Genomic DNA, 18,858 nt, shown 5'->3' with positions numbered 1-18,858 from the left:
CGTGGGCCCGGCCCTGGTGACACAGAGGCTGAGCCACGTCCAGGCCTGCGAGAGGGAATGTGCCATTAGAGTCGGGTAAACTGAGGCTTGAAGACAAGCCAGCTTGCGGGGAAGGAGGGGGGTCTGCTGCAGCTCTAGGTCTGTGGGCCAGTGGTGTGAACAGAGAGGGACTCGGGCCACGTCTGTCCTCCCACTCGGCCCCCACCTTCCCACCCCACCCCCCATGTTTGTGCGTAAGTCCTTCACACAGGGAGACGCATGTGTGGCCCAGAACTGGCCTGGTTCCCACCTCCCCCCACATCAGGCTGGCCAGTGTCCAGCTGAGGGCTTGGCCTCCGGAGCACCCAGCCCTGTCCCACCCCTCCCTGAATAAACAGCCTCGGGCGGGGCCCACCTTCAGGAAGGGGTGTGGGCCATGGCCACCTGCAGCCAGGACCTGCCACAGGGGTTTGTCGGGAACGATGCCCTCAGGACAGTGTTCGGATCTGTTACCCATGGAGACACTCCAAGGCCCCGGTCCAGGGAACTGCCGTTTCCGGTGTGGGCTCCACCTGGAGTCGGCCTACCCTGAGGGGGAGCTGCTCATAGGAGCAGATGCCTTTGTTGGGGTTCAGCTTTTCGTCTGGGGGGCCCACTCCGTCCCCGACGCTGGGCCGCATCCCAGCGGCAGCTTCGCACCCCGTGGGCCCGCAGACACGGCTCCCTCCCAGCGGCGGACTCACCGTCCCACCCTGCTGCGCCAGAGGATGCCCGGCCGGTGCTCTGCCCAAGGCGTCTCCCAAACGGTTTCATCCCAAGTGCCGTCTGTGTCTCTCTCCTACCAGTCCCTGGTTTCCTCAGGGCAGGGGCTCCTGACCCTGGAAGGACTTCAGGGAGCACTTGCTGGCACGGGAGGTTCCGAGCCTCCAGCAGCAGCGGGAAGCAGGAACCCTTCCGCACGATAAGGGAACAAAAGCAGCCGCGGGCGAGAATCGCAAGATCCATTTCGATGAAATCGCAAAAGCACAGACAAGCGGTGGTCACGTCTGCAGAGGAGTGTGGGACGTATTCAGGTGTCACAAACACAATTTTAAAAGTTGCCTTTTCTCAAAAATCCTGGGATCCTTGCGATATCCTGCGGATAAGAAATGACAACTCGCTGAGGTGTGATCGAGTGACTGATAGGCTCACACCTGGGCAGGGGCTCCTGGAGCTCAGAGCAGAATTGCACGTTTTGGAGTTACGAAATGGAGAGAGAGTGGCGATGGGCACTCACAGGTGCTCTGCCAGCGGCTCCCACGACGGCTGTGGACCACTGTCCTCCTATCTCCCCCCAGCGCTCCCACTCGCGCTTCCTGGCGCTCATCTCCGTCTAATCAATCAGTCTTCGGTCCCGCGAATGAGGAAGGGCCAGTGTTGACACGCAGACTGTCTGTCTCGTGGGTGCCCGTGAGTGTTCTCACTGCCACCGCTGCAGGGGCCTCGGGCAGGTGTGAAGATGTCCGAGATGCAGCCGACTCCCTGGGATCGGGCGCGGGAAACACGGACACACGCGTGGGGCCAACTGCTCCGCCAACCCCTTTCATCTGGTCCCAGAAGCACTTTCCTTGGGGAGCCGCAGAGGCTGGATGTGTGCGTGCAAGTGTGTGTTTATCGAAAAGAGAGGAAAGAACAACAAAACGATGTCATTCTGATGAGAGGAGACGCTTCCTTCAGGGCTCCCAAAGGCCACCTGCCTGTTTCCTTCCTCTGCTTTCAACTTTTGAAAATGTTACTTTAAGTCAAGCTCCTGACAGGGTCTCCCTGGTTGATGAACGAATGTGTTTGGCCTCAGTCACGTGCCACCACGGCCCATGTAGGGTAGAGCATCCCACGCACCCGGGCCACGTCACGGGCCCGAGCGTCCTGACTTCACCTGAGGCCCCTGGGACACCAGGAAGGAGTGTGGAGGGTGCACGGCCGTGCCCGAGGCTTCCTCCACCTCCGCAAACACCTGCAGGACTGTCCGAAGGAACAGCCTTTTCCTACTTAAGGCGCTGCCTCCCGCACTCCCTGCTTGTCTCGTCCTGTCATCTACTAACCAAAAATAAGGCAGAATGACTCCGTTTCTCTACCGAGTACTAAACACATCTTCAGTTACACTGCTGGTTGGCAAACACTTCATTCCTGGGTGCTCATTTCTGATTAAGCTAGGAAAGGAACGGAGTCTCTGATTTAGAAGTGCAAGAGAGGGGTGACTGGGGGGCTCAGGCAGGTAAGCGTCCGACTTCGGCTGGGGTCATGATCTCACAGCTCTTGAGTTCGAGCCCCATGTCGGGCTCTGTGCTGACAGCTCGGAGCCTGGATCCTGGATCCTGCTTCAATTCTGTGTCTCCCTCTCTCTCTGACCCTACCCTGCTCCAGCTGTCTCTCATAAATGAATAAATGTTAAAAAAAATTTTTTTTAATTTACAAGTGCAAAAGAGGAAATACATAGAACATTTTTAGGAACTCAACAGGAGTTCAAGGAGTCCTTGTGGCCAGCTTCCTGTCCCCAGGAAAGTTCCTGGCACCTGGAGCGCCCCCCACCCCAGGTTGGCGGTAGGAACACAAAGGCATGACCTTGGCCGGTGGGGGAAGCCCTGCACTACAGAGGGGCGCTCCCGTGAGGGTGCCCCTGGAGCCAGGGCAGCCAGAGCACACATCTCACTCACTAGCAGGCCCAGGGCTTCCCCTTCCCAGCACGGATTGTTTTCGTATAATACAGCGCACGTCTGTCCCTGGCCATGTGCAACCATGAACATCCATACCGCGGACGATGAAAGGGAGTGATGGTCACTGGCTGCTCCCACCCTCAGCCTACCCAGGTGACACCTGGTGACCAGGCTGGAATGCTGCCTTTGAAGGCAAAGAAGGGAACGTGCAAATGCTGCCACCTAGAATAAATTTTTGGATTTTGTTCCCGTTTTTTATTGTGGTAAAATGCTCATAAAATTTGCCATCTTAACGATTTTTTGGTGTAGGACTCGGTGTCCCCGTCACTACCGTGCGTCTGCTCTGTCAGCTTGCAAAACTGAAACGCAATCCGCATTCAACACCAACTCCCCCTGCTCCGGTGCCACCACCCTGCTTTCTGTGTGACTGCGACTCTGCTAAGGACTTCACGTGAGTGGGACGACGCAGGATTTGTCTTCTTGTGGCTGGCTCACACCCCCGAGCATCATGTTCTCCGTGTGGCTCATGTCCCACAGGCGTCGGGACTGCCTTCCTTTTAAATGCTGAATGATATTCCCCTGTGTGGATAAACCACATTTTGGGTTGCTTCTGCTCTGGGGCTATTAAATAAGGGTGCTATGAACATTTCTCTGTTAGTGATGTTCAACATCTTTCTGTGTTCTGTGAACATTTGTGTGTCTTCTTTGGAGAGTATGTGTCCGAGTCCTTTGCCTGCTGTTGTTGTTGCCATTACCACAACTGGATTTTGGAAAGTGAGGCAGAGTCAGCATTTCACACTGTAGCCGTTCAGGTGTGCAGCTGGTGTATAGAGTGATATGCTAGGTATGCAGAGGTTGTTTGATATTTGCACATATTGTGAACTCTTCCCATTTCTGAATTGGGACCTTGTTACTGAGTTTGAGCTTTCTATATTCTGAATATTAATCCCGATAAGATACACCATTTGCAAACACTGTCTCCCATTCTGTGGGTTACCTTTTTTCACTGTTGTCCACACTTGTGATGCACAAAGTTTTTAAAGTTTGCATGAAGTCCAGTTTGACTTTTTTCTTCTGTTGCCTCTGCCTTTGGTGTCAAATCCAATAAATCATCAGGTATTACGAAGCTTTTCTCCTGTGTTTTCTCCTAAATTTTATAGTGCGAGGCCTTACATTGAGGTCTTTGATCCTTTTTTTAGTTAATTTTTGTGTATGGCATTAAGTAGGCGTCCAACTGCGTTCTTTTGCGTGTGGCTATCCAGTTTTCCCAGCCCCGTTTGTTGAGAAGACACTTCTTTCTCCACTGACCGTATCTGGGGGGCTTACTTACAGTCTCTCTATTCTATTCCATTGGTCTATCTGTCTTTATCCCAGTGCTACACTTTTTTGATTACTATAGCTCTGTGGTTAGTTTTAAAATCAGGAAGTGTAACTCTTCCAGTCTTGTTCTTCATTTTCAGGATTATTTTGGCTGTTTGGGATTTCTTGAGATTCAATATGAATTTTAGAATGGGTTTTACTGTTTCTAAAAAAAAAAAAAAAAAAGTCATTCGGTTTTAATAAGATTTCCAATGCATCTATAGAGCACTTAGGGTAATACTGACATTTAACAATAAGTCTCCCAGTCCATGATCATGGGATGTGTTTCCATTTATTTAGGTCTTTTTAAAAATATTTTTGAGGAGGGGAGAGGGGCAGAGGGAGAGAAAGAGAGAGAATCTTAAGCAGGCTCCATGCTCAGCAGAGAGCCTGACATGGGACTTGATCCCGTGATCCTGAGATAATGACCTGAGCTGAAATCAAGAGTCAGACGCCCAACCGACTGAGCCACCCAGGCGCCCCCTCGCCCGTTTATTTATGTCTTAATTTCTTTCAGCAGTGTTCTGTAGTTTTCATTGTACAAGGCTTCACCTCCTTGGCTAAGCTAATTCCTAAGTATTTTATTCTTTTTGAGGCTGTCAAATGGGATTGTGTTTGTAATCTCCTTTTCAGATCATTCACTGCTCGTTTATGGAAGATGCTCTTTTGTGTCTTGATTTGTATCCTGCTACTTTGCAGAATTAGCTTATTGGAGCTAACAGCTTTTTCATGGAGTCTTTAGCATTTTCCACATTTAAGATCAGATCATCTGCAAAGAGAGATGGTTTTACTTCTTCCTTTCCAATTTGAATGTGTTTTATTTCTTTTTCTTGCCTAACTGCTCTGGCTAGTGTTGAACAGCTACTGTGTTGAACAGAAGTCATGGAAGCAGCAGTCTATGCCTTCTTCCTGCTCTTAGAGGACAAGCTTTTTTTTCCACCATTGAGTATTATGTTTGCTATGGTTTTTTCATATGTAGATTTTCTTACGTGGAGGCGGTTTGCTTTTAGTCCTATTTTGCTGAGTGTTTTTATAATGAAAGGGTGTTGTATTTTGTCAAATGCTTTTTCTGCATCAAGATGATCATGTGTCTTTCCCTTCGTTTTGTTGATATGGCACATCACATTGATTTTTGTATGTTGACTCACCCTTGCATTCCAGGGGAGAATCCCACTTGTCATGGTGTATAATCCTCTTAATATACTGCTACACTTTGTTTGCAAGTATTTTGTTGAGTATTTTTGCATCAGTGAGCATAAGGAATATTGGTCTGTGGGCTTTTTTCCATTGTGCTTTGTCTGGCTTTGGTATCAGGGTAATGCTAGCCTTAGAATTAGTTTGGAACTATTCTCTCTTCAAATTTTTGGAAAAGTTGGAGAAAGATTGGTATTATTTCCTCTTTAATGTTTGGCAGAATTCATCAGTAAAGCCATCAGGTCCAGGACTGTTCTTTGTTGAGAGAGCATTGATCACTGATTCAATCTCCTTACTATTTATAGATCTATTCCGATTTTGTATTTCTTCATGATTCAGCCTTGGTAGGTTTTATGATTCTAGAAGTTTGTCCATCTAGGTGACCCAACTTGTTGGCATGCAATTCCTCCTAGTACTTTCTTCAAATCTATTTCATTTCTGTAGAAATGGTAGTGGTGTCCCCACTTTAATTTCTGATTTTAGTAATTAGTCTTTTTTTAAGTTTATTTATTTTTGAGAGAGAGAGAGAGAGAGAGCGTGCACGCGTGCGTGTGCAAGTGGGAGAGGGGCAGAGAGAGAGGGAGACACAGAACCTAAAGCAGCCTCCAGGCTCCAAGCTGTCAGCACAGAGCCCTTATGCAGGGCTCAAACCTTTGGCAAGGTCATGATCTGAGCTAAAGTTGGATGCTTAACTGACTGAGCCACCCAGGCGCCCCAAGTCTTCTCTTTTTCTTAGTCCATTTAACGTTTTGTCAATATTATTGGTCTTTTTGAAGAACTAACCTTTTCTGTCATTGATTTTCTCTATTGTTTTTATATCCTGTACTGCATATATCTCTAATCATTATTATTTCCTTCCTTCTGCTTTGAGCGTAATTTGTTCTTATTTTTCTGGTGCTTTAAGTTGTAAAGTTAGGTTGTTGATTTGAGATCTTTCCTGATATTAACATAAGCATTTATAGGTATAAATTTCTTTCTCAGGATTGCCTTTGCTACATTCCTTGAGTTTTGGTTGTGTTTTTGTTTTCATTCATCCCTAAGTATTTTCTCATTTCCCTGTGATTTGTTCTTTGAGCCATTGGTTGTTACAAAGTGTTGTTTAGTTTTTACTTTGTAGTGAATTTTCTAGTTTTCTTTATGTTACTGATTTCTGCCTCCTCATGCTGTGGTCAGGGAAGATACTTTGTATGATATCTATCTTTTAAAATCTATTGAAACTTAATTTGTGGCTTAACATTTGGTCTATTTTGGAAAATGTTCCAGGTGCACTTGAGGAAATCAAGTATCGTCTTCTTGTTGGGTGGAATGTTCTGTATGTATCTCTCAGGTCTAGTTGGCTTATTCTGTTATGTCCTCTGTTTGCCCACTTATCTTGTCTGGTTTTTGTGTCCCTTATTATGAGAGGGGTATTGGAGTCACCAGCTGTTATCTTACAACTGTTTCCACCTTCAGTTGTGTCAGGCTTTGCTGCCTATCTTTTGATGGTCTGTTACTAGGTGTGTAAATGTTTGTAATTGTTATATCTTCTTGCTCTATTGATCCCTTTATTAATATGTAATATCCTTTGTCTTGTGTAACTTTTTTTTTTTTTTAATGTTTATTTATTTGTGAGACAGAGAGAGACAGAGCATGAACGGGGGAGGGTCAGAGAGAGAGGGAGACACAGAATCTGAAACAGGCTCCAGGTTCTGCGCGGTCAGCACAGAGCCGGACGCGGGGCTCGAACTCACGGACCTGAGCCGAAGTCGGACGCTTAACCGACTGAGCCACCCAGGCGCCCCTTGTGTAACCTTTTTTATTTAAAGTCTGTTTTGTCTGATATTAGTAGAACCACGCCTGCTTTTTCATGGAAACTTTTTCCTTTCACTTTCCTGTTTGTGTCACTGGGTCACAAGAGAGTCTCTTGTCAAGACAGCATATTGTTGGATCATGTGTTTTTATTCATTCTGCCAGTCTGCTTTTCATTTGAGGGCCTAATTCATTTGCATATAAAGGAACTACTGATAAGAAGGGACTTACTTCTGTCCCTGTGCTCTTGGTTTTCTATATGCCCCTTAGCTTTTTTTGTCCCTCATGGCTTGCATTCCTCTCTTCTTTTGTGTTAATTTTTTTGTATTGAAATGTTTAAATCCCTTCTTAATGTCCTTTGTGTCAATTCTATAGTAATTTTCTTGGTGGTTACAGCTAACTTCCGAAGGATCTAATGTAACTGATAGAAGCAGACGTTCGGTAACAGCACGGCAGCTCCAAACACAATGCTCTGTTGTTGGTGTCACGAAATTACATTATACATGCGTGCCCAAAAACACAAACTGATAATCCTTGTAAACACGTAAGTCGTCTATGTTGTGTAGACGACAAAATTTGATGTTACAAACCAAAGTTACAATAATACCAGCTTTTAGGCAAATATTTCTTATCCTTTAAATATATTAGTTTCTTAAATCATGTAGAAACAAAAAGAGCACCTACAGACTATTGTGATAATAGTCTATTATACAAGTTATATATTGTTATAATGCTAGCTTTTATAATAGTCCTTGTATTTACCTTCATTCAGATCTTTATTTCTCACACAGCTTCAAGTTACTGTCTAGTTGTCCTTCACTTCACCTGAAAGACTCCCTTGAACATGTCTTGCCAGGCAGGTCTAGTGATACAAACTTTCTCAGCTTTCATATATCTGGGAGTGTGAATTTCTCCCTCACTTTGCAAAGACAGTTTGCTGGATATAGGATTCTTGATTGACAGTTATTTTCTCCTAGTACTTTGAATGTATCAGCCCCCTGCCTCCTGGCCTCCAGTTCCTGATGAGAAATGTTAATGATAGACTGATAATCTGATAAGGGTCCCTGGTGACTCATTTCTTGCTGCTTTCAAGAGTCTCTCTGTCTTTATAAAGTGGATTATAATGTGTCTACATGTGGGTCTGTTTGAGTTCATCTTAGAGTTCATTGAGTTTATTAGATGTTTATATTCATGCATTTCATCAAATGTGGAAGTTTTCAGGCATTATTTCTTCAGCTGTTCCCTGGGCCACGTTCTCTTCTTCCAAGACTCCCATGATGCATGTGTTGGTTCCCTAAATGGTGTCCCAAAGTTTCTTTAGGCTCTATTCACTATTCTTCAAGCATTTTTTCTTTCTGTTCCTTAGACACACTAACTTTCATTGTCTTATATTCAGTTCACTGATTCCTTCTGCCTATTCATAGCTGACAATGATTGTTTTTCATTTTGATTATTATACTCTTCAGCTGCAGAATTTCTATTTGGTAACATTTTAGGTTTTCTGCCTCTCTATCAATGTTTCCATTTTGTTGATATATCATCTCTTACTTCCTCCAAATCTTCCTTTAGTTTCTTGAGCATTTTTAAGGCTGGTTTTTTTTTCTAATTTTAGTAAGTTGCATTGTAATATTTTCAGGTGTATGGTAGTGGTTCAACAATTATATACATTATTAAATGGTCACTACAGTAAGTGTAATTACCATCTGTTACCAAAAAAGTTACCAGTATTATTGACTATATTCCCTATGCTGTACTTTTCATCACTGACTTGTTTATTTTATAACTGGAGGTTTGTACCTCTTATCCCCTTCACCTGTTTCATTCTGTCCCCTAACCCTCCTCCCTCTGGCAGCCACCAGTTTTTTCTCTGTATTTAGGAGTCTGTTTCTGGTTTTGCTGTTGTTATTTTTATTTGTTTATTTTGTTTTTTTAGATTCTGCATGCAAGTGAAATCATCCAATATTTGTGTCTCTCTGACACAATTTCACTTAGCATAATGCAGTCAAGGTCCATCCACATTGTTACAAATGGCAAGACTTCACTCTTTATGGTTGAATAATGTACATATATGTACATATATATGTACATATATTGTACATGTATGTACCACATCTTCTTTATCCAACAGTGGACACTTGGGTTGCTTCCATATCTTGGCTATTGTAATCAATGCTGCAATAAACATATGAGTGCCTATATCTTTTCAAATTACTGTTTTTGCTAATTTTTGTATATGGTATAATAGTCTAGTTTCATTCTTTTCCATATGGTTGTCCAGTTTTCATGGCCTATTTATTCAAGAGTGTCCTTCCCCCAGTGTATATTCTTGTCTCTTTTGTCATAAGTTAATTGACCATATATGTGTGAGTTTATTTCTAGGCTGTCTATGCTGTTCTATTGGCCTGTCATCTATTCTTTTTAATTTTTTTTTAATTTTTTAATGTTTATTTCTTTTTGAGAGACGGGAGCAGAGAGAGAGAGAGAGGGAGACACAGAATCCGAAGCAGGATCCAGGCTCTGAGCTGTCAGCACAGAGCCCGAGGTGGGGCTCAAGCCCACGAACCATGAGATCATGACCTGAGCCGAAGTCAGATGCCTATCCAACTGAGCCACCCAGGCACCCCACTTTTTAATTTTTTTAATGTTTACTTATTTGAGAGAGAGAAAGTGTGAGCGGAGGAGGGACAGAGGAGAGAGAGAGAGAGAGAGAGAGAGAGAGAGAGAGAGAGAGAGAGAGAAAATAAATATCCCAAGCAGGCTCTGCTCTGTCAGAGAAGAACCCAATGTGGGGCTCAATCTCACGAACCATGAGATCAGGACCCGAGCTGAAATCAAGAGTTGGACACTGGACCGACTGAGCCACCCAGGTGCCCCGGTCTATTGTCTGTTCTTATGTCAATACCATACAGTTTTGTTTACTACAGCTTTGTAATCTAGTTTGAAATCAGGGAGCATGATACCTCCAGCTTTGTTGTTTCTCAAGATTGCTTTGGCTGTTTGGGGTCTTTTGTGGTTCCATACAAATTTTAGGGTTGTTTGTTCTATTTCTGTGAAAAATGCCATTGGCATTTTGATAGGGATTTCAGTGAATCTGTAGATTGCTTTAGGTAATATGGACATTTTAACAATATTAATTCTTCCAGTCAGTGAGCATGGAATATCTTTCCATTTACTTGTGTCTTCTTCAATTTCTTTTGTAAGTGTCTTAGAGTTTTCAGTTCATAGATCTTTCACTTCCTTGGTTAGGTTTATTCCTAGGTGTTTTATTATTTTTGTTGCAATTGTAAATGGGATTGTTTTCTTAATTTTCCTTTCTGCTAGTGTGTTATTAGTTATTATACACAATAGATTTCTGTATATTGATTTTGTATCTTACAACTTTACTGAATTCATTTATTCTAATAGTTTTTTGGTGGAGTCTTTAGGGTTTTCTATATGTAATCTTATCATCTGCAAGTAGTGACAGTTTTACTTCTTCCTTCCCAGTTTGGATGTCCCTTGTTTGTTTCTCTTGTCTGACTGTTCCACCTGCAACTTCTAATACCATTTTGAATAAAACTGGTGAGTAAACATCATTGACTTGTTTCTGATCTCAGGGGAAAAGATGCCAGCGTTTCACTATTGACTATGATGTAAGCTATAGGTTATCATACATGGCCTTTATTATGTTGAGGTATGTTTCCTCTACACCCACTTTGTTGAGAGTTTTTATCATAAGCAGATGTTGAATTTTGTCAAATGCTTTTTCTTCATCCATTAAGATGATCACATTTTGTTAATGTGGTCATCACACTGATTGATTTGCAGATATTGAACCTTCCATGCATCCCTGAAATATATCCCACCTGATCCTTCTAATGTAGCATTGAATTTGGTTTGCTAATATGTTGTTGAGGATTTTCACATCTATGTTCATCAGAGACATTGGCCTCATTTTCTTTTTTTGGAGTGTCCTTGGTTTTGGTGTCATGGTAATGCTGGCCTTGAAGAATGAATTCTAAAATTTTCCTTCCTCTTCTATTTTTTGAAATAGCTTGAGAAGCACAGGCATTAACTCTTCTTTAAATGTTTAGTGGAGGGGTGCCCAGGTGGCTCAATCCGTTGAGCTTCCACCTCTGGATCTTGTCTCACGTCATGGTCCCAGGGTCATGGGATCGAGCCCCACATTGGGCTCCATGCTCAGCTTGGAGCCTGGGATTTTCTCTCTCCCCTCTTCCTTGCTCATACTGTCTTTCTCTCTAACATAAAATAATAAGATAAAATATTAAATTAAATATAAAATATTTGGTAGAATTCACCTGTGCCAGAGTTTTCTGATTACCAATTCAATTTTGTTACTAGTAATCTGTTCAGATTTTCTATTTCTTCCTGATTCAGTCTTGGAAGATTGTATGTTTCTAGGAATTTATCTATTGCTTCTAGGTTGTGCAATTTGTTGGTGTATAATTTTTCATGGTAATTTCTTATAATCCTTTGGATTTCTGTGATGTCAGTTTTAAATTCTCTCATTTATAATTTTATTTACTTGAGTTCTTTTTTTCTTGATGAGTCTGGCTAAAGGTTTATCAGTTTTGCTTACCTTATCAAAGAACAGCTCTTCGTTTCATTGGTCATTTATATTGTCTTTTGGTCTCTATTTATTTTTGCCCTGGTCTTTTTTATTTCCTTCCTTGTGCTAACTTTGGGCTTTATTCTTATTATAGTCTTTTTCAGGTGTAAGGTCAGATTGTTTGAGACTTTTTTTGTTTCTTGAGGTAGGCCTATATTGCTATAAACTTCCCTCTTAGAACTGTTTTTGCTGCATCCTAAAAAAACTATTGTGTTTCCATTTTCATTTGTCTCCAGGAAATTTTTTTTATTTCCTCTTTGATTTCTTTGTTGCTCTCCTGGAATTAGGCTTTACTGGTTTTCAAAGCTTCCAGGGTTAAGCCTTGCTGATTTTTAAGGCTAGATATTATGGGGACTCATCTTCCTGGTGCAGGTTCCCAGGACCACGGGTGCCCATTGGGCTTGATCCCCTTACTCCTCAGGGAGTGTGATATCCTCTCTGCATCTGTGATTCCCTTCTCACGTGCCAGGAGTTTGTTTCCTGACTCAGTCTTTGCCCCTCCTGTCCTTCTTGGTGTGGCTTTTTCTTTCTGTCCTTGGCTGTGGAAGAGCCACTGTACTAGCTTCAGGTTGTTCTCAGATTGAGTTGCATTATATGTAGGGGATGCCTGGGTGTATTCAGTGTGTCTGTGGGAGGAGGTGAGCTCAGAATCCTCCTATTCCACCATCTTCCCCATGGTCTCAAGGCAATTGTGTTAAAGTCTCTCAAGTAGATCTGACACCAGGTCCTTTTTAGGGACAGATTCTGTTGAATTATCTTTTTTTCTTTCAATGGGCCAAAGTCTCCTGTTTCTTTGTGTGCCTTGTGATTTGCTGAGCACTGGACATTCAAATCTCATGATGGGATTACTCTGGAAATCAGATTCTCCCCCTTCCCCAGGGTTTGCTGTTTTGTTGTCGTCGTTCTTTTCATGGTTGCAGGCTCTGTGCCGGGGGTCAACCTGAGGTGTCCATTTAATGTCTTCCTCGGCCTTTTCTGAGCCTTTCCTTGGACATGTGCCATCACTTCCTAATTTCCCCCAAATAGGCAGCTGTTTTTCAATGTCCTAGTCTTTAACGTGTGGCTCCCAAAAGGGGAAAAGTGGAAAACAAAAGGGGGAGAAGAGGGCACTTATCCCCTTGAAGTCACTCGAGCTGGAGGGGTGACAGCAATGGCCGCCAGCCTCTGAGTCCGCACCTGTGTGGTCAGAGCGTGGCCTCCTGCCGTTTGGGGGACAGGGTCCTTTTCGTCCACCTGGCTTCTGCGGGCTGCTCCAGAAACACGTGCCCGGCTGCCTGCCACATGGCTGGGGCGCGGGACGGGCAGGTGCTGCTGTGCTGCGAGCTGGAATGGACCAAAATCGACTACTTCTCCCGGACACGTGGCAGGCCTCGGGCAGAGTCCACAGTTCCAAAGCAGCCCCATCACACAGGTTCCGCCCCTGCTGTTGTCATCTGGCGGGGAGAGATTCCCGGGGCCCCTGCTCTGCCGTCTTCCCAGAATGTAATCAGGCACTTTTAAGCCTTCCATCCATTGTTAATTCTCTTTATTGTAGTCTCATTCCTGCCTCTTCACCTTGCAGTCATGTTGGTTGTGTGGGGGTGGTTTTGGAGAGTTCCAGAGAGCTAACTGTAGGGACGCGATTGGACTTAACTATATGGCCAGCCCAACTGATGCCAGGTGGCTGTGGGCTCTGAAAGTTACTCCAGAGTATCATCCTAGAGGTTGAGACTTTCCAGAAAAGTGAAGTGCTACACATTTGGGCGAGACTTGTAGGGAATTAGCTGAAAGATGTGATGTGATGGTGGTGCCCACTGCCTCAGAGTTCTGTGGGGTCCCAGGGCACATCCGAGGAGCAGCCCACAGGTAAGCGGCAGAGAGCCAGACCCCACGGGCAGCCCCAGCCCTCAGCCGTCGCCGTGCTCTCCGGTGCCTCCCCCTCCGATGCCTCGCCCCCCTCCTGACCGCCTCCCCCTCCCAGTGCCCCCCTCCCCCCACGCCCGTCCTGACCGCCTCCCCCTCCCCCTCCCGGTGCCGCCCCCTGTCCTGACCAGTACCTCCCCCCATCCTGACCGCCACCCCCTCTGCTGTTTCAGAGGAGGCCGAGCACTGCAGCTTCGGGGCCGGTGGCTCTCTATCCCGCCGGAGGAAGGCGCTGGCGCTGCGCGAGGACGGCCCCCGCCGGCGCGCACACCTGCACATCGGCCTGCCGCACGACTTCCGCCCCGTGTCCTCCATCATCGACGTGGACATCCTGCCCGAGACGCACCGCCGCGTGAGGCTGTACAGGCACGGCTGCCAGAAGCCGCTGGGCTTCTACATCCGCGACGGCACGAGCGTGCGCGTGGCCCCGCAGGGCCTGGAGAAGGTGCCGGGCATCTTCATCTCGCGCATGGTGCCCGGCGGCCTGGCCGAGAGCACCGGGCTGCTGGCCGTGGACGACGAGGTCCTGGAGGTGAACGGCATCGAGGTGGCCGGGAAGACGCTGGACCAGGTCACGGACATGATGATCGCCAACAGCCACAACCTCATCGTCACGGTCAAGCCGGCCAACCAGAGGAACAACGTGGTGCGCGGCAGCCGCGCGTCGGGCAGCTCGGGCCGCTCCTCGGACAGCGCGGCCAGCCGCCACAGCCTGCCCGCCGCGCCCGCGCTGCTGCACCTGCAGCCCGACGACGCGGACAGCGACGACGAGCCCGACGTGGTGCTCGAGGGCGTGCTGGAGCCGCGGCCCGCGCCCAGGCCGCCGCCCCCGGGCAGCCAGGCGCGGGTCAACGGCGCGGGCCCGGCGCACAGGCTGCTCAGCTCCCTGCGCGCCGACCCTCGCCACAGCCTGGCCCTGCCGCTGCCCCCTGGCGCCGTGGAGGAGCACGGCCCGGCCGTGACGCTGTAGGGCCGCCGCGCCCCCCGGGTGCGAGTGGGGACAGGCACTGTGCGCTTCGGGCCCCTTGTTGTTTTTATTTATCCCACCCTCTTGGCCCACACCCCGCGTGTGTTCCAGCTGACGGATAGAAAATACAGATACTATTTTTATAGACTTCTCCACGGAACAGAAAATGCACACGCGTGCAGTCAGTGCTCAGCCGGGGGCAGGTCCCAGCACTTTCGTAAATAACGTGGCAGAGAGGGTCTGACCAGGTGCAGAAAATACTTCGTTTTGAAAATACTTTTATAAATGAAGCTTTAAAATTCCTTTTGAAACATAGATTCGTGTCTTTAATGTGACCTGTGCAAAAACAACCTGTGACGTCAGCACTGTTGTGAGCGCGCGCCCCGGCTGCCCTGCAGACTCCGCTCACCGGCAGGAATGAGGGAGGAAGGTGGCAGCCAGAGCCTGGCTTTGAAGAGTCAATGCGCCCAAGCCTGTAACAGGTATGACCAGTGACAATGAATTTCAGACAGCCAAGCGGGTGCCGGACCCCCACACATCCCAGGGAAAAGCTCACATGGATCACGGCACCTGCGGGGGCTCAGCCTCCGGGCGGGGCGAACTTAGCCCTGCGGGGTTGGAAGGTACTGGAAGGTAAGTCTCGGCAATACTTCCGTGACCAAAAGCCACCATTAACTCTGAGATAAAAACTAGTCTTTTCCTGGGGTTTGAGTCTGAGGTCAAGTTTTGAAATATTTTCAGTGGAAATGATGGATAAGCCCACCACACACCCCTGGCAGGCCTCTGAAAGCTCACAGCCATTTGGATGTGTAGTTTCTGTTATCTTTGTTTTAAATTCACAAGTCACGTGGAACTTACTGATTTTTAACACAGTAAATTCATTATCACTTCCCTTTGATCTTCCAGCAATATTTATATATTTAGTAATTTTATAGGTTTATTCATGTTTGATCCAATATTATATGAAGTGTATTTTGTTTGAATCCAATGTGGAGGAGAAAATGTTACACTTATACTCTGAGAACTAAACTTTGACCAAATAAAGCTTTCATATAAATACAAGTAAAAATATTTTTTTAGGATGCCTTTCTTGGGAGAGTATACAGCTGCTTCTCCTGTGGTCCAGCACCCTCTGCTGGTCAGCCACAGAACTGTCCTGACTTCATGGATGTCAGGCTGCTAACAGATTGAAAACAGTATCTCAACATCTTCATTTTTCTTCATTAAGTGTAAAAGCAAATAATTTTTCCTTTGGAAACTATTTATTAGGCAGAAATAGCTTTTATTGAGCAGTTGTGGTTTCCTGCAGCTATGTTTGATTTTGTTATTTGTGTGCCAGGATCACTGTTGGTTGTGTTCCTAAGCACAGGGAAGACCAGAGATGCTCTCCCGTTGAGGTAGAGGGTGAGAGTCCAAATACATCCAAATTTATGGGCTCCAGTGAGCTGTATGAGCATCTTTTCTGGCATCCAAGCAGTCAGAAGTGGGTTTTTTTTTACTACGATAAGTATTATAGAACCAAAAGTCTAATGCTAGTTACTATCACAAATGAAATGTTCTTTTGCTGAGTTATTGCTGGTTTTTTAATATCTTGTTGAGTAACTGGTCTGTCACCAAGAAGGAAAGTTATATTTCTTAACGTGTTTTAAATTAAGCAAATGTGAATAATTTTTTAGGGAAAGAAGAAAAAACCTACCACTCCGAGATTTGTATGCTGTTGTTTATAATATTAGGAGTTCTGAATTTCTTGGAACAGCTGCTTGAGTGTATTTTTGTACCCAGATCTTTACTTCTGCCATTTTCTTCTTAAAAAAAAAAAAAAAAACTATGTTGTATTACACATTAAAGTTTTGTTGGTTTTATATATCAAAGAATAAAAACTTTTTCTCTGCAATTAATGATACTTTTCACTTGTGTTCTAAATATTGGAGAAACGACCAGTTAATGCTGAGCAGAGAGATGCTTACCTCAGAATGGAGCACCTCCAGTATGTACCCAGTGCATATCTTGTGCCATATTTTTTCACTTAATCTTCATACATGTTCCATGAATCTGTACATGTTCCATGTTCCATTAATCTTCATACATGTTCCATGAGGCGAGTAACATTATCCCTTTTACAGATGACAAAATGGGCTGAAGCTCAAGCAGGTTGTAGGTCATTGCAGATAACCAAGTTGTAGTTGATGGGAGACAGATGTGTTTTAGGTCTAGAAACTTCTTTTTAAGTCCTTTTGAAAAAAAGATTTTCCAAATGCTTACTATACAGCGTTTCTTAAATATACCCAGGTTTGCAAAATTGCCATTAATGCTCCTTCATTCTGACATTGCTAAGCATAGTGCATAGGAACGTGATCTATGCACTCAGCCATCACAGATATCATGGTGATAGCAGCGGGCACCGAGAATTCCCGGAAGAAATGTGCTTTCTACAAGCGTTCATCAACATAACCCTTTCAATGACACGGAGCTGTGGCAACCCTGTCCCAGTTCATAGTTGAGGAAACTCCGGACGGTCACCCCCACAGTCAGAAGAGACGGGGCTAAGCTGGTCACGGAGGTGGAGAGGCGGGTGCACACGCCTGGCTGTGCGGCTGGTGCACATCTGCCTGACCGATCATCCACACCAAGCCCAGGGCATATGGTGCTCAGAAGAGTCAGCCTTTCAGCAGGTATGAGACTGTCCAGTGAATCAGAGCTTATGTAGCATTTTGCAGTATTATACAAAGTGATCACACATGGGGAGTGGGGGTCATGGCAAGTTGAAAAATGCTGATAGTCAAAAAATCCAGGGGTGCCTGGGTGGCTCAGTCGCTTAAGCATCTGACTTGGGCTCAGGTCACAATCTCGCAGCTCCCGTGGGTTTGAGCCCAACGTTGGGCTCCGTGCTGACAGCTCAGAGCCTTGGAGCCTGCTTCAGATTCAGTGTCTCCTTCTGCCCCTCCCCTGCTTGTGCGTGTGCTTGTTCTCTCAAAAATAAACATTAAAAATTTTTTTTAAATCCAGTTTAGCTAAAATCTGAGGTAAGTCTTCCAACAGAAGGCCATAAGTTATTCTCACGTCTCCGTCAAATGTTTTTAGAAGTTCTGATGCATCTCTCAGGCCCTCGTCTCCAAGATGGCCAAGGAAAGGAGTAACAGTCACGGCAGAAAGGGCCACGGCTGCATGTAGCATATCCGCTGCTCCAGCTGTGCCCGTCGCAGGCCCGGGACAAAGCCATTAAGAAGTTAATTACTCAGGGGCGCCTGGGTGGCTCAGTCCTGAGGCGCCGACTCTTGGTTTCAGTTCAGGTCATGATCTCACACTTTGTGAGATCAAGCCCCACATGGGGCTCCACCCTGACAGTGCAGAGCCTGCTTGGGATTCTCTCCCCGCACCCCCGCATCTCGCTGCCCCTCCCTGGCCCTGCGCATGCCCTCTCTCAAAATAAATAAACATTTAAAAAAAAAAGTTCATTACTTGGAACACAGTAGAGGCCACCGCCACCAGGGACATTTTGGAAGTGAGTCTTCGACGCCTGCGTGGTCCCGAGCGCATGTGAAACTACGTTACATTGTGAGCTTGCCATTCATGGCAAGGGACCTGGGAGCTCCTGAGGCACCGAGGACAGAACTCCCCCACCCTGATTCAGGCCCTCGGGTGCTGCCCCAGGACCCCCACCAAAGCCTGTGTCAGGAGCTAAGTCCTTAAGGACTGAAGAAAAACTGTCTCTGGAAAAAAGTAAAATGGAGATTGTCCTTTAAAAATATATAAACGAATGAATGAACGAAAGCGCTGATGCAAGCATGAGCCAAATATGGTGGGAACATCCCTGGTAGTCCTTGCATGAAAAGAAATAGGCACGAGGATGGGTGGTACCAGGCTATTCTGCTGGAGAAAACGTACTCGTAACAGGAATTCGTGTGCTGAGGTTTCGTAGCAACACTAAACATCAGTCACAGTGCTCTGAAAGTTCAACTTAAAAGTACATAATAAGGCTGAACTAGCAGCCAGTTCCTCAAAACACAAAAATATTTAATATGAATCCCTAAATTCTACACCTGAAACTAATATTACACTCTATCGTAACTGCAATTTAAATAAAAACTTGAAAAAAATTTAATATGTATTGTTCCTATTGCAAATATGAACCTGCTTAGCTGATTTCCAGCTTGTAGGAAGATAAGGTACGTGGTGTAAACTTAAGGACTTCCCATCCGACGCAGGCTGGAAGGCTCTCCCACATCTCAGGCATCGATTGCAGTGGTGTGTCAGAATCAGCCAGAGTTGACTGCCCACCCCCCCCCACCCCCCCGGCCACAGAGGCCTGAATGCAGGAGATCTGTGGGTAGGGCTTGAAATTTTTCATTTCTAACAAGTTCCCAGGT

At 45.7% G+C, this 18,858-nt stretch overlaps 1 protein-coding gene across 1 annotated transcript in view; it reads left to right on the top strand.

Moving 5' to 3' along the window:
- Nucleotides 1–16,385, top strand: part of PARD6G (par-6 family cell polarity regulator gamma) — a 91,602-nt gene extending 75,217 nt beyond the window's left edge. Inside the window, exon 3 of the mRNA XM_042962326.1 lies at nucleotides 13,698–16,385. Coding sequence (XP_042818260.1) covers nucleotides 13,698–14,494 — 797 coding nt within the window. The 3' untranslated portion in view covers nucleotides 14,495–16,385. The remainder of the gene's footprint in view (nucleotides 1–13,697) is intronic.
- Nucleotides 16,386–18,858: the final 2,473 nt, after the last annotated feature.

Source organism: Panthera tigris, chromosome D3 (assembly GCF_018350195.1).
Source record: "Panthera tigris isolate Pti1 chromosome D3, P.tigris_Pti1_mat1.1, whole genome shotgun sequence".
In the NCBI taxonomy this organism is placed as follows: domain Eukaryota; kingdom Metazoa; phylum Chordata; class Mammalia; order Carnivora; family Felidae; genus Panthera; species Panthera tigris.
Note: the sequence above shows the minus strand (reverse complement) of the source record. Positions and strands in the feature narration are given on the sequence as shown.